The 14,002-nt window shown below is 40.4% G+C and overlaps 2 protein-coding genes across 2 annotated transcripts; one reads left to right on the top strand and one right to left on the bottom strand.

Moving 5' to 3' along the window:
* The first annotated feature begins 1,716 nt into the window (after positions 1-1,716).
* On the top strand, positions 1,717-7,172 carry LOC121053864 (peroxidase 2-like). The gene is made up of 4 exons (XM_040522111.1): positions 1,717-1,956; positions 3,037-3,228; positions 3,570-3,735; positions 6,763-7,172. Exons 1-4 carry the CDS (start codon positions 1,741-1,743, stop codon positions 7,149-7,151), a joined length of 963 nt encoding a protein of 320 aa, XP_040378045.1. The 5' UTR covers positions 1,717-1,740; the 3' UTR covers positions 7,152-7,172.
* Positions 7,173-9,111: 1,939 nt separating this feature from the next.
* Positions 9,112-10,629, bottom strand: LOC102718331 (peroxidase P7-like). Its single transcript, XM_040522323.1, has 3 exons — positions 10,340-10,629; positions 10,036-10,230; positions 9,112-9,900 (listed from the first exon to the last, which is right to left on the bottom strand). Exons 1-3 carry the CDS (start codon positions 10,544-10,546, stop codon positions 9,337-9,339), a joined length of 966 nt encoding a protein of 321 aa, XP_040378257.1. The 5' UTR covers positions 10,547-10,629; the 3' UTR covers positions 9,112-9,336.
* Positions 10,630-14,002: the final 3,373 nt, after the last annotated feature.

Below are 14,002 nucleotides of genomic sequence, written 5' to 3'. Positions count from 1 at the left end.
ATGCTTAGCTACTCTCGCACCTTCCTGATAATATAGTTCCAGACGTTGCCGAGTGCTCTGTGTTTCGACCTGGAGCAGCGACACCAAACCTCCTGTCGGTCAGGTATGATTCGGTTTAGGATGGCATTCTGTAAGTTACTCATTAGTCTTCTAGTTAAGTATATGCGGTGTATTTTGTCAGTACTCCTATATCAATGGTGTTTCGATACATGAGAGCAAAATGTCTTGTGAATTCAACGGGGATTCTCAATTAATTCATGGTAATCCACATGAGTAATATATGTCTATCGGATTAGCTGTGACTGTCATGGGCGTGGATGTAATTAAAGGCAATCAACCAATCAAGAGAATGCTAATATTTTAGGTTCATCCAACAGATATCTAAAACTGAATAAGTTGTATTGGGAACACATATTTTTGTCTTAAATTTAGGCTATAAGAGAGTTAATTTTAGGAATGTGTAAATATTAAGAATGTATTTGGTAACCTGTTGAAGATATATTTTTTAGTCCAATTCCTAAAACTCAGTTTTAGGAATCAATTTTAGACATCTCTTGGAGATGCTTAAGTATGCAGCATTGTGACATTGGTCTCTTGGGTCCGAACCGCTAGGGATGCATGCCGGCAAGGATGTCCCTATACTGAAACAGAGTACGAGTACTGTTTCTTGTTAAGCTGTCTAATTTGTTCGTTATTTAGATGATACAAGCCAACACTGAGCTGGCTGCCAACAAGCGCGAACGGAGATTTAGGCCAGGAGAAGATCACAAAGAGAGACTGGTCAGGTTCCCTGTTACAGTGTACATCAGATCTCATGATTGGACAAAATTCATTAATTACAAATGTTTTCACCAACTAGATCTTTACAGGGGATAGTACATGAAAATGAACATTTCTCAGTCGTTTTGATAGACGAAGCATGGCCTGTCTCGGAAAATGCATTTTGTCCACCGGCACAAATGTGTTTCTTTAAGTAGTGACACTCATTCTTAGTTTTGTTCTTAGATGAGAAGATCCACGTTATAATCGTGAACATATCTGCTCCAATTTTGGATTGATCATTGGCCCTTAATTATCAAAGGCTGAATTATTGAATGTACATATCATGATTTATTGCATATGTTCGTATCTATTATTGCATATGTACAGACAGGCAGGCACATGGGGTCTCTCCAGCACCGCCAAGACAATTTACCTACTGATCACTTCCAGTGCCTCAATTAATTAACTGCATATTCTGAAGGTACTTTGAGCCATCGATCACTGTACAGTTTGTGCCAACTAATTCAGATTAGGGCCAAAGGTTATGCATGCCCATGTTTTGAAGGAAACGTGCGTGCGTGCGCATGATTGATGCGTCGCTGCGTACGATCTATCATGGTTTATTACAGGCCGTCATTGATTAAGACCACGATGTCGTTCCATAAATGCATCTTTCGAGTTTCCAGGTGCAGAAGGATCTGAACATGCATGCAGCGGTGGACAAGTTAACTAATCAGCTAGAGCTAAGCTAGCTTCCAGACAGCCTGAGGGCCACAGAGACTAGCTTGGGCGTTTCTGCTGCTCACGAGACGTGCAATAATTAGCACGTAATTACAGATGGTTAATACTAGCTAGTTAAGCTCGAAGGGGTGTGGCGATGTGCCAAAAAAGTGGCTATATATATGTGTGTAGTGTGCATGCCAATGCAAGCTAAAGTAAAGCTGAAAGCGCTAGCCTAGCTCGAGTGACCGATCGGCCATGGCTTCTTCCTGTTCCGTCGTCGTGACGGCCATCGTCGTGGTGGTGCTGGGCATGGCCGCGGCGGCGTCGGCTCAGCTGTCGGCGACGTTCTACGACTCGTCGTGCCCGAGGGCGCTGTCGATAATCAGGAGCGCCGTGAACGCGGCGGTGGCCAGGGAGACCCGGATGGGCGCCTCCCTGCTCCGGCTCCATTTCCACGACTGCTTTGTCCAAGCAAGTGTCACCACTAGCTCATCGTCTCTCTGATACTAGATAATAACTCATGCATTCTCTGCGGATCTTAATAATGTCAGTCTCTCTAGCTTAATAATTCATGTCGTTTTGAATAAATACAAAGAGTAAATAAATGTGTTTAGTATTATTAAAGTATTTTTTTAAGAATAATCTATACATGTACTTATGTTTAGTAACTAAATATTTTAATAGTTATATACTGGTACTGAAAGTTTTAAAAATTTGACCTCGGTCTCGAACAAAATGATAGCAACTATGCAAAAGGACGGAGTATACAATATGCATGTAATTATGATTCTCTAACTATAGATGATTAAATTCACAAGCAAAATAAATAATATTTTTATATATAATTTTTTGAATAAGATAAATGGTTAAACATTGCAAGTAAAAAAGTCAAACCTCTTGCGTTATAAAATGGAGGGAGTAACTCATACTCCCTCCGTTCCAAAATAAAGAAAATTCTATAATAAATTTATATATCCAGTTATCCAAATTCGTTGAAAGGAAATTGATTTCTTCTTTAAACTAAGGGGGTAAGCATGATCAAGTGGCTAGCCATGACGACGTGGTTTTAAGGCATTTACAGCTTTTATTACACTATCAGTATGCATGCATGGTACGGTGATCAGAAGAAGGGTTTTTTGTTTTTGTCTTTTGTTTTTTGGCGCATATATATCTGATGCCCTGTGTAGTTTCCAAAATTTTTTTTGTCAAAAACATCATATCAAATTTTTGGACATCTAAATAGAGTGTTAAACATAGATAAATCGAAAAACTAATTGTACGGTTATGTGAGAAATCACGAGACGAATCTTTTGAGCCTAGTTAGTACATGATTAGCTATAAGTGCTACAGTAACCCACATGCGCTAATGATAGATTAATTAGACTCAAAAGATTCGTCTCGCGGTTTCAATGCCAGCCGTGAAATTCTTTTTTATTCTTATCCAATAACCCCTTCTAACATTTGGTCAAACGTCTAATGTGACACGTTGAAATAAAAAGTAAACACCCGCTAAGTGATGCATGGCATGGTTGGTGGTTGTTGCGGTGACAGGGATGCGACGCGTCGGTGCTGCTGGCGGACGCGCCCAACTTCAGCGGGGAGCAGGGCGCGTTCCCCAACGCCAACTCGCTGAGGGGCCTCGACGTCGTCGACACCATCAAGTCGCAGCTCGAGGCCTCCTGCAGGCAGACCGTCTCCTGCGCCGACATCCTCGCCGTCGCCGCCCGCGACTCCGTCGTCGCCGTACGTAAAATAATAAGCCCACCACCAACGGCTCGAGACCCCTCCCTCCCAGCTGGGCAATTTAATTTTTTTTTCACTCTTACAAGCGGTATAAGATTTGCTATTCATTGTTTACAATATATGAGTCGTTGTGTGTCTATGGTATATGAGATTAGAATAAATCTGTTATCAATAATCATAAGAGTCATAAAAAGTTAAAATGTCGAATGTAGATTGAAGTCTAGCCAGAGTATAAAAATTGATTTTCTTTTACTTTAGTTAAACATCACATTAAAGTCAGTTAAATAGGTGAATATAGGCAAACTAGTAACATTTGTGTACGTGGATGCATATATGTGCAGCTAGGAGGGCCGTCGTACCCGGTGCTGCTGGGGAGGAGGGACGGCACGACGGCGGTCCAAATGCAGGCGAACATCGACCTCCCTGCTCCGACCACCAACCTGGGTAACCTCGTCACCACCTTCGCCAGGAGAGGATTCAACTCCAGCGAAATGGTTGTACTCTCAGGTAAGTAGATAACTTATAATCTCTCCATCCCACAGTGAATATTTCTGCCCCCTTCTTTGTTATCTTAACCAATTATAAGTTTATAACCCGTCTTCATTTAATTTTTTTTAATCTACATTTGCGTACATATATACTAGGCCTAGCATTGAGATGGAGTAGCTAGCTGCTGTTTTTCTCTGTGCTACACGTAGGATTTTTGTTGACATAGCCTTTTCTTTTGATAACTCATTCGGCCCCCAATTTTACACGCTCTCTGACTTGTAGCCATTTTGGCTGCAGGTAGTTCATTCAATCCCAGTCGTATTATATATTTTCTCTAGTTATTTTTTCCTAAAGAGAATGAAGGACAAGACGGTGATATATCATTAATTAGTTCTGCTTAAAACTTTCGACAGCAAAATTGATCGACTTTGCCAGTCAACAATCTTGGTGTGAATTTCCTATGTTCGAAACGCAATTTAGATTTGTCAATACTCGTATATGTGTTCATGAATATTTCTTCTTAGTTTCGATTGAAAAGTATATATAAGTACCAAATGTTGGATATATGCTGGAGCAATATTAATATTAATTATAAGGTAAGGCCAAAAGGCTAATTTAAAATGTATTATATTTGTTAGAAAAATAAATCGGTCACCTTTCATAACAAAAAAACATATTTGTCCACTCGAATGAGACACATTCGTTTCTTAGTGTTTCCTATAAATCCTTTTCATTGCTAGGATTTGTTCACTGAATTGACCGAGTAACCAACACCTGTACCCTACGCTACCCGAATATCCAAACCTAGCTCCATATATAGCTAATCTGCACACTAGTGCCGTGGGAAAACCGGGTTGTCAGATCATCTGTCTAAGGGGCTGTTTGGTTCCACCAAAGTCTCTGTCGAATATTTAGATACTAATTAGAAATATTAAATATAGACTATTAATAAAACACACCTCATACTCTGGACTATTTCGCGAGACGAATCTGTTAAGTCTAATTAGTTCATGATTAGCAAATGTGATGCTACAGTAAACATTTGCTAATCGTAGATTAATTAGGCTTAAAAATTTTATCTAATGAAATAACCTTTATTTATGCAATTAGTTTTGTTATTAGTCTATATTTAATACTCTTAATTAACATTCAAACATTTGATGTGACAATAGATTAAAAAAAATCTCTAGATCAAAAAAACACCTAAGTCAACCACCGTTGTTGCTTAATTTCTTGCTCAATGTCGGTGAAGTCCCTCCTTTGCTGGCTGAGGCTGCACACACTCTGACAGGTGACCAACTCACATCGGTTCCAAAAATATTATTGGCCAGTTTTACAGCCTCGCTCTAGATAAACTGGTAAACTAGTTTTCTACTGCTAGATGGGATTGGGTGGTATACTGTGTCGGTGATACGTGGACCGGTACCAGGTCTCTAATATTCGTTGGGATGTTTTGAGACTTTGTTGGTTTTGGCTGATATATGTTAGTGTCATGTCGGTACCAAATATAATACATGTCTAGCTACATATATGCTTTCTTTCCCCGACTCCACTAATCCACCACCACTTCTTGCACCAGCTAGCTGCTTGTGATTTCGGACTAGTACAAAGCAGATTAATCGTTAGTACGTTGCGGCAACTCAGGACAGGACGTGGGACCAAGTTGCCGTGCTCGGCCTCTGATGAACGACGCTGCTGCTGCTGCTAGGATAGGCAACAAACAAACAAACAAACAAAAAAAGGGGGGAAAAGCTTGTGGGCATCGAAGCAGGAGTCGAGTAGAGTGGGGATCGACGCAGGCGTCGCGTGGTGTCATCGTGAGGTGCGGGTTCGTGCCCACGCCACGCTCGCCTGCAGCCGAAACATCCTCGGCAAGGCCACCGATCGCCGTGACGAGGCGTCTGTGGATCTTGGCTTCCGGTGATAACACGGTGGCGTACAGCGACGAAGCCAGGTTCTAACCACCAGGGACCAATTTGACCTGATCTCTCCGTTTTATATTATAAAACGTTTTGACCCTATCATATTATTATTTATCTATTAAATAATATATAATGTTGGTAGCTATGTATATATTCATTAGCATATATATTAATAAATATTAGAAAGTCTTATATTATGAAGTATTAATAATTACAATGAAAATATAATAAAAGTATATAGATAATATCAAGATTTTTTATAGGTAGTAAATATATCATGTCAACATAAAAAACACATGATAATACAAAATAAATAAGTATACAGATATACGTACCGCATACTAAGCATAAATATGAGCGCCATCCGAGCTAAAAATCTAGATATATAGGTAAAAATCATACACAAAATTAGATCCTAGCAAAATGTTAAATGAATTATCTATCTTGTAATTATTAACTACTACCTATGTTTAAAATATAGTAATTTTTGGCTATGTATTTGGTCACGCACAAAAGTTTCTATATTTTGGGAGGAAAATAGTAGAATTCTAGAAATTTGAAATTGAAGTGAAGAGACAAACCATACATAGGGATTGAGGTTTAGTTCATATTTAGCTACCTAATTATATAGACAATATAAATAATTATTATATATCTTAAGAGAAATAAAAAATGGTTAATGAAAAAACAGTTGCTCGATCCACACTCCCAACTCTCAGCATATCACCGATTTTACAGGTTCGTCCAACTTACCTGTATAGGTACGTTGCAATACACGCACATGTTAATAGATTTTTAAGCTATTAACTGAACTTTTTTTTTCACAAAACGGTTGGGTAGAGAGTGTTTCATTTCTTATTACGGGACAATTTTTCCTACCTTAGCTGCTGACATATGGGTCCGCCTACTGATTAAATGTTTAAAAATTTTAATTCTAGCATTCAAATCCAGTCAACTGTATCTCTACCGTACCGTTGGATGATAATATAAATACGTGCACGCCCTCCCCTAGGCCTCCATACATTACCCATGGTTTGACATCAGAAAAAAAAATCAAACGTTTGGTCAATAGCAATAGCAAAATGCTGACATATTGCTACTGTGCTGCGGTATATATATACAGGAGGGCACACGATCGGTGCGGCGCAGTGCACCAACTTCCGGTCGCGGATCTACGGCGAGACCAACATCGACTCGGCGTTCGCGGCGGCGCTCCGGGGCAGCTGCCCGCAGGCCGGCGGCAACGCCAACCTGGGCGCGCTCGACTCCACGCCCAACGCCTTCGACAACGCCTTCTTCAGGGACCTGATGCTCGGCAGGGGCCTCCTCCACTCCGACCAGCAGCTCTACGCCGGCGACGGCACCGGCACCGACGCCTTCGTCCGCAACTACGCCTCCAACTCCGCGCAGTTCTTCTCCGACTTCGCCGCCGCCATGGCCAAGGTGGGCGGCCTCGGCGTGCTCACCGGCTCGCAGGGGCAGGTCCGCCTCAACTGCTCCAGGGTGAACTGACGATGAGATCGACAGCATTGGATATATCGGAAGCTGGCTGCGAGCCTGCACACGTAACATGTGTGCCAACAACTGTGTCTCTACCGTGTACGTTGGTAAAGTCGAATAAAGCTGTAAGCGTTTCTTTTTTATATTATTTTTCTTTGAGGGGAATAAAACTATAGTGTTGATTAATAAGTTAAGTGGTTAGTAGTACTACTAGAGTCGTGAATTTGTGCGTTACATGGATATATATTGTTAGTGATATTTTGAAATATTAAAAGACACTTTTTTATGGTTTAGTTATTCAGAAATTCGTAGTTAATAAACATCGAGTTGTTATTGTTTTGGAGTCTTACTTATAGTATTTCTGTATGCTTGATAAGTATGAAATTGAGAATCGATGAAAACTGAGTTGAGTTTATTTTGGAGTCTCAATCCGCACAGATCTATGGTCCCAGTAATACTATTCGTCTAATGCATGGTCTGATTGTTCTGGTAAACGTTAGAGGTCTAGAAAATGCCTAATTAGTGTGTGTGTGTATATATGTGTGTATATGTATGTATTCCACATGTGTGTGAAGTCTTCGAGCAAAAAGTGCGAAGGCTTAGGGCCTGTTGGAACGTAGCACCTAGTAATTGTAATTTTTTTTAGAGAATGATACTTTTTATTTGATGTCTATATCCAACCGGATATACGTAGCTTTTTTTTTAAAATAGACTTAGCCGAAATAGAAAACTTAGCCACAAATAACCTAATTTAAAATTTAGTGATTGCAAATACATAATAATATCATGTCTATTAAAATTTTACAGGAATTAAAAACACAAAAATAAATTAGAATTATCGTTTGATTGACGATACGTTGAAAAATGAGGTAAAATCCGATGTCCATTTTCTTACAAAATCGGATTTGTCCAATTAATAGGAATTTTAAAGGGAATGATAGGATTTCTTTTATAAAATTGAGATCCTATTTTCTTATAAACAAAAGAGGGTCTTAATTCCTTTGTGACTTTTTCCTCATGCGTGTCGTTTTATGGCACCTTATAGTTGTGCCTACCAAGGGAAGAGCCGACCAACCATATGCATCTTGTTGAATGCTTTGTGATTGTTAAGCATGGTAACTATCTTCCTCTGCTCAAAGTCAGACAGTAGACTGATCTTTCTCGGTTAGTATCAGGCTATCAATCAGGTACAGCTACTGGACCAAAGTCATAGTACATATACCGATGACAAATACTAATAGCATATATTAACCGGTAGGTCCACCTACTAAGCGCTCTTTTCACCTTGAACACGTACCTATACAAAAGCCAAAACAGACCTGCAGGCAACACCAGAACGCCTGCATACGGTGAATACAAAAGTCTTAATAATACTTGAGATCGTGGGTTTAGCGAATGTTCTATGATTTTAATAGCTTTGTATTTTCAATTATAAATGACGTATCCATCAACAGCGAGTCATCTATGACCGACCAGTCTTCGGAGGTGCTCATAGGGGTAGAGTTTATACGTTGTCTTCTTAGGGAAGAAATAGTATGCATGCATTGTGAGCTCTCGGTCATACTGTGTTCGAAAAAAACGTCTACATACGTGTACACAATAACACAGTCTTCGTGTTGTCAAGTAGGAGTATCAAAAATGCATGATTTTGACACAACGGCATCGCTAATACATCGAGAAATGAGGGTGATCGAAATGAGAGGATAAAGATATGTAGAACTGCACATAATGTTCACATTTTTCCACGTATATAGTGGTTCTGTGCTCACTGCAAATTAATGTTGATCTAGTACTCCCTCTGTTAAGGTAACTCCGTCTGCTCCCTCTTTTATTATCACTTTGACTATGTTAACTCTCATGGTATGATATATAAGACTATATAAATTAATGACAGTGGATTATATCTTATATGTCTTGGCTCCTAATTTTTGAAGGGTTAAAAAATCAATTCCCTCGTTTTTTCCATGAAAATGTCAGCTGTGCATACAATAACTGAGCGCATTTAAATTTTGAAATTGTCTCTATTACAAGAGGAAACGGAAATCGTAGAACACCAGAGCATTGAAATACATTGAGTACTGTACTTACAAATCCCATTCACACAAAATGAATTAAAAGAGCTAAGCCACAATCAACAACAAGAGAAAATATGAATTTTAGGACTCATTTGATTAAGCATCCGGCCATGCATCTTGCTCTAGTAGTAGTTCACTTTCCTGCAGTTGACGCGGACCTCGCCTTGGTTCCCGACGAGCGGGCTCAGGCTGCCCATCCGCACCATGGACTCGGCGAAGTCCCGCCGGAACGCGTCCGGGTTGGAGGCGTAGAACCTGACGAGCCCGTCGGTGGCGCCGAGGCCGCCGGCGAACAGCTGCTGGTCCGAGTGCAGCAGGCCCCTGGCGCGCAGCAGCGAGCCGTAGTACGCGCCGTCGAACCGCGCCGGCGTCGGGTCGAGCGGCGCGAGGTTGTCGTCGCCGCCGGTGCGCGGGCAGGGGCCCCTGAGCGACGCCGCGAGGGAGCCGTCCAGGGTGGCCGTCTCGTTGTAGAGGCGGTCGCGGAAGTTGGTGCAGCGGGAGAAGCCCAGGGTGTGTCCGCCGGAGAGGAGGACGAGGTCCTGCACGGAGAGGCCCTGCGAGGCGAAGCTGGAGACGAGGCGGTCAAGGTTGAAGGTCGGCGCCGGGATGCTGTTGTTCGCCGCCGCCTGGCTCGCCGTCCGCGCGTCCCTCCGGCCCAGCGGCACGTGGTACGACGGCCCTCCCAGCTGCACACCATGCATCCATGAACACGTACGCGCGCGCCATGCATGGCGCCGGCCGGCGGCAACACCAGTTAGCTAGGTTACGTGGTTTTAACTTGTACCAGGTGCAATCAAAATGCAAGTAAGTAAGCTGCACACCGCGACGATGGAGTCGCGCGCAGCGACGGCGACGATGTCGGCGCAGGAGACGACGTTGCCGCGGCAGGCGGCGTTGACGGCGTCCTTGACGCGGTCGATGACGTCGAAGCCGCGGACGGAGTTCATGTTGGGCGCCGCGTTCTTCTCCCCCGTGAAGAACGGCGTGTCGTCCAGCAGGATGGACCCGTCGCAGCCCTAATCAAGCACACACGGCCATTGCCGATCAGCATGTACGCATGGACGTCGCAGATCGATCGATCGATCGATCAACCAAATTAAGCAATAGCTAGTGCTAGATCTTTACGTTGACGAAGCAGTCGTGGAAGTGCAAGCGCAGGAGCGAGGCGCCCATGCGGGGCTCCGCCGAGACGGCCTCCTCGACGACCCTCTTGATGGTCGGCAGCGCCGCCGGGCACACGCTGTCGTAGAAGTGGGGGTCAAGCTGCGCGTTGCCCGTCGTCGCCGCCACCAGAGCAAACGCCACCGCCACCGCCGCAGCACACGCCGCCATAGCAGAGGGGCTAGCTAGCTAGCTAGTAGCTGACACGGCTAATTAACCGTACAAGCTTAATTAATTAGCTGCGACAACTTAATTAGTTTGCTGGTTGATTAAACTTGAGTGCGTGGAAGCAGAAGAAAATGGAGAGCTTATATAGCTCACCGAGTTGACCTCGCCGACTCGAATAGTGCAGACAGCCGTGTCTATTTGATATAAGTTGTACAATGTGTTATCAATCTGGTTATTTATATAATATTTAATATATTATTTTTATATTTTATATTTATTGCACTAATGATAAAGATTTTCTTGTAAAAAAGTACATGTCCAAGCAGTAGTCGAACGAATATATAACAATATTTAATTTTTTTTAAGTTAATGATATCATTTATGATAATTAATTTAATGTGAATGTATATAGACGATCATTGTCTCACTATTGTACCTGTGACACATGTAATTAAGAAGCAAAGATGAACTTATTCAGTTAATTAATTAATCAGGGTTTCGAAATGGTAGGTAGGAAAATCAAAGGGAATTCGTTGGATGTGGATGCAAATGGAGATCGTGGATTGAGTGAGGTGGGGCTTCTTGTCAAAAGAAGTGATTTTAATAACTAATTAAAAGTGATGGATCGATCGATGTGGTTTGCTATGTAATGCATGACGAAAGCCGGCAACTAATCGCGCGAGCTGCCGCCTTCGATTTGCTCAGCGAGCTTGAAACGATGGTGACCAACCACAAACTAACTCACAGCTAGCCAGCTGGTACTCTCTCTACTTTTAGAAGTTTTAGTTGTCGATCCACCACTAAAACACAGTAATTTTAGCTAATCAAAAAGATAAATGAAGTACTGAAAGTTCAAAAAACATTGTGTGCTTTATTAAGGTGCAGTGAGAACGAGGAGGAGAAAACAAGAAGGAAATGCTATTGATTCTGTGACTAAAACAAAATAAAATAAGTAGTATTAAAGATGTATAATGAAACCTATTTTAAAAATACACTCTTGATATAAAAAAATTCTTAAAACTAAAACTATACTCCTACCACCCGAAAAGTAGGAATCACACATTTCAGAGTGAAAATGAGTTTCAGAGACCAAAATTCCAACATATTTTTAGACTTTTTTTAGATGTTAAAATAAAAGATCCCAGCCTATGTGTCATTTGATGAATATAGGGAAACATAATTTCAGAAATTCAAAAGGTTTCACTGAATTTGAAAAAAAAAATCGCTAAAATGGATGGAGTAGTCTGGCGGGCAATTCCGAAATTTCACACCCTAATTAACGGTGGTGAGCAATATCTAATTTAGTGAGTAGGTCAGGAAGGTGGCAATAGTCCACTCCCTCTATTTTATATTATACTCTCTCCCCCGATTATTTTGAATTTGATCAAAAGATTTGTCCCAAATAAGTGGCTACTTAGGGCTTCAAGGGAAAAAAAAAACAGAGTAAATTGAAGCACCCGCTGTTATTACACCCGTTGGAAAGTAATGTTGACGTATCTTTTAATCACTATTTTACATTAGCACTAATTTATCTGAAATTGGTCCAAAATAGTCATTTATTTGGGATGGAAGAAATAAGACGATTTGACTTTTTTTTTCTTTAGTCAAACTTAGTTAAGAGGGTGATTGGTTACCGGCCACACTTTGTCATATTTTACCATGCCGTAGGTTAGACAAATTTTGTAGGTATTTGGTTACAACTATAGTTATGACAAAATTTTCATCCAGCAAACTAGATCTCACATGTCCGTGGTTTAAACTAAGTGTGCCAAAATTTGACTCAAACGAGTGTGCCAAAATTTTCTTAGACATATGGCTAAGAATTTAATACTATCAGCTAGTTAAGTATGTTTAAAAAAATGATAACATCAATTAGTCAAGTTTGACAATGATTATTGACACGTGGTGATAAAGTATGGCCAGCAATCAAACAGAGCCTAAATTTAATCAAGTTTTTTAAAGAACATAGCAATCTCTATGACAGCAAATTAGTTTTCTAAATTCATTGTCAGACATATTTTATTTGTATATTTGTATTTATTAAAATTATTTTTATATTTACCAATAATTTTTTTAAAGTTAAAAATACTTTAGAAATAAAAAGCAAAACGCCTTACCATAAACAGAGGGAGTACTCAATGTTGCCATCCAGTTGGTGTACTGTACTGTTATAAAAAAAAAAAGTGTACCACGTACTACCATATCATCGTCTAGCTACAGTTAATAGAAATTAGTACTATTGTTTCTGCTCACTGTTGTGTTCCAGAATTATCTTGAATCGTTCGTTTTTAAATAAATAAATAAAGAAATGAACATGTGTCCATACATATGCAGAGCAGCTCAACTGATTAATTATCCGAATCTTTGTTTTGGCGGTGTGGTTGAACCAATTCTCAAGCTTACATGGAGAAGCTGACTGTGGTTTGCCCATAGTTTTCACACTGTGATACACCCTACTATTATTGAAATTCAGAAATGTATGGCGTTTTCAAAACCGAATTTTGTTATCTTCAATCATATATCGAATGGTGCGTTCCTGTGAAAATGAATCAAAATATGTTACTCCTATAACAACAGAACAAATTTGATAGTTTTTCACTAGCAGCATGTATGTGCAATCAGTTTACTCGGTTTGAGGCCAACCAAAAAAAAATGGGCTCAAAATTCTCTTCCATATCCAACAACTTCTCTATAATTAGATCTCAACAGTTTCTTACATACGTTTTTCGCTTCTGTTTATCCTTACAAACCAAAATTTATATTTTTAATCTTAAATTTAAAATTTATTTTAAGTTTTTCACTAAATTTTATTTTAGTTTTAACTTTTAAACCACTAAAAGTACATATATAAAATTTTATATACATAAATTATTTTGTTTATAAATATGCGGTTACTAATCACTCTAGTTGGCTAGTCCTATTGATCGATTTCTCGTCGCGGAGGGTCTGTCGCCGCTACTGCACAACGGCGCCCCGGTACTGCCATCGCCTCCGCTACTATTGTCTGCACTCTCGCGTGGAAAAGTAGAATTCTGAGACCACTTAAGAACAAACTTGTGTATAGAACTTTTCAGACATTTGTTCTTCCTTGAAGACTGCAGTGAGTACCTCTCAAAATTCACATCATTATTAAGAGTCTTCAGAACGTCATATATTGGATAAAGAAACAAGGTAGGGAAGAGATTTATAACACTGTTTGTCAAAAGACCATAGATAAAACTGAATTTTGTAGCCTCTAGATAGACCTGTATAATGCTAATGACAAGCATGTACTCACACATTCAAGTATATCGACTGAAAACTAGCTTGTGCTCACAACTCCTCCCAATAACTAAATATAACTATAAATAGATCGGATATTACCATCAAACATAGGTAGTTTGTATTAATCAGATATTGCTGTCTCATGGCCTCTCCTCTCCTTATCCTTTCAAATGGGCGGAGCTACAGTGCAGATAT

Source organism: Oryza brachyantha, chromosome 3, assembly GCF_000231095.2.
Source record: "Oryza brachyantha chromosome 3, ObraRS2, whole genome shotgun sequence".
Taxonomy (NCBI): Eukaryota; Viridiplantae; Streptophyta; class Magnoliopsida; order Poales; family Poaceae; genus Oryza; species Oryza brachyantha.
The sequence above is the reverse complement of the archived record's forward strand: the minus strand, read 5'-3'. Positions and strand labels throughout refer to the sequence as shown.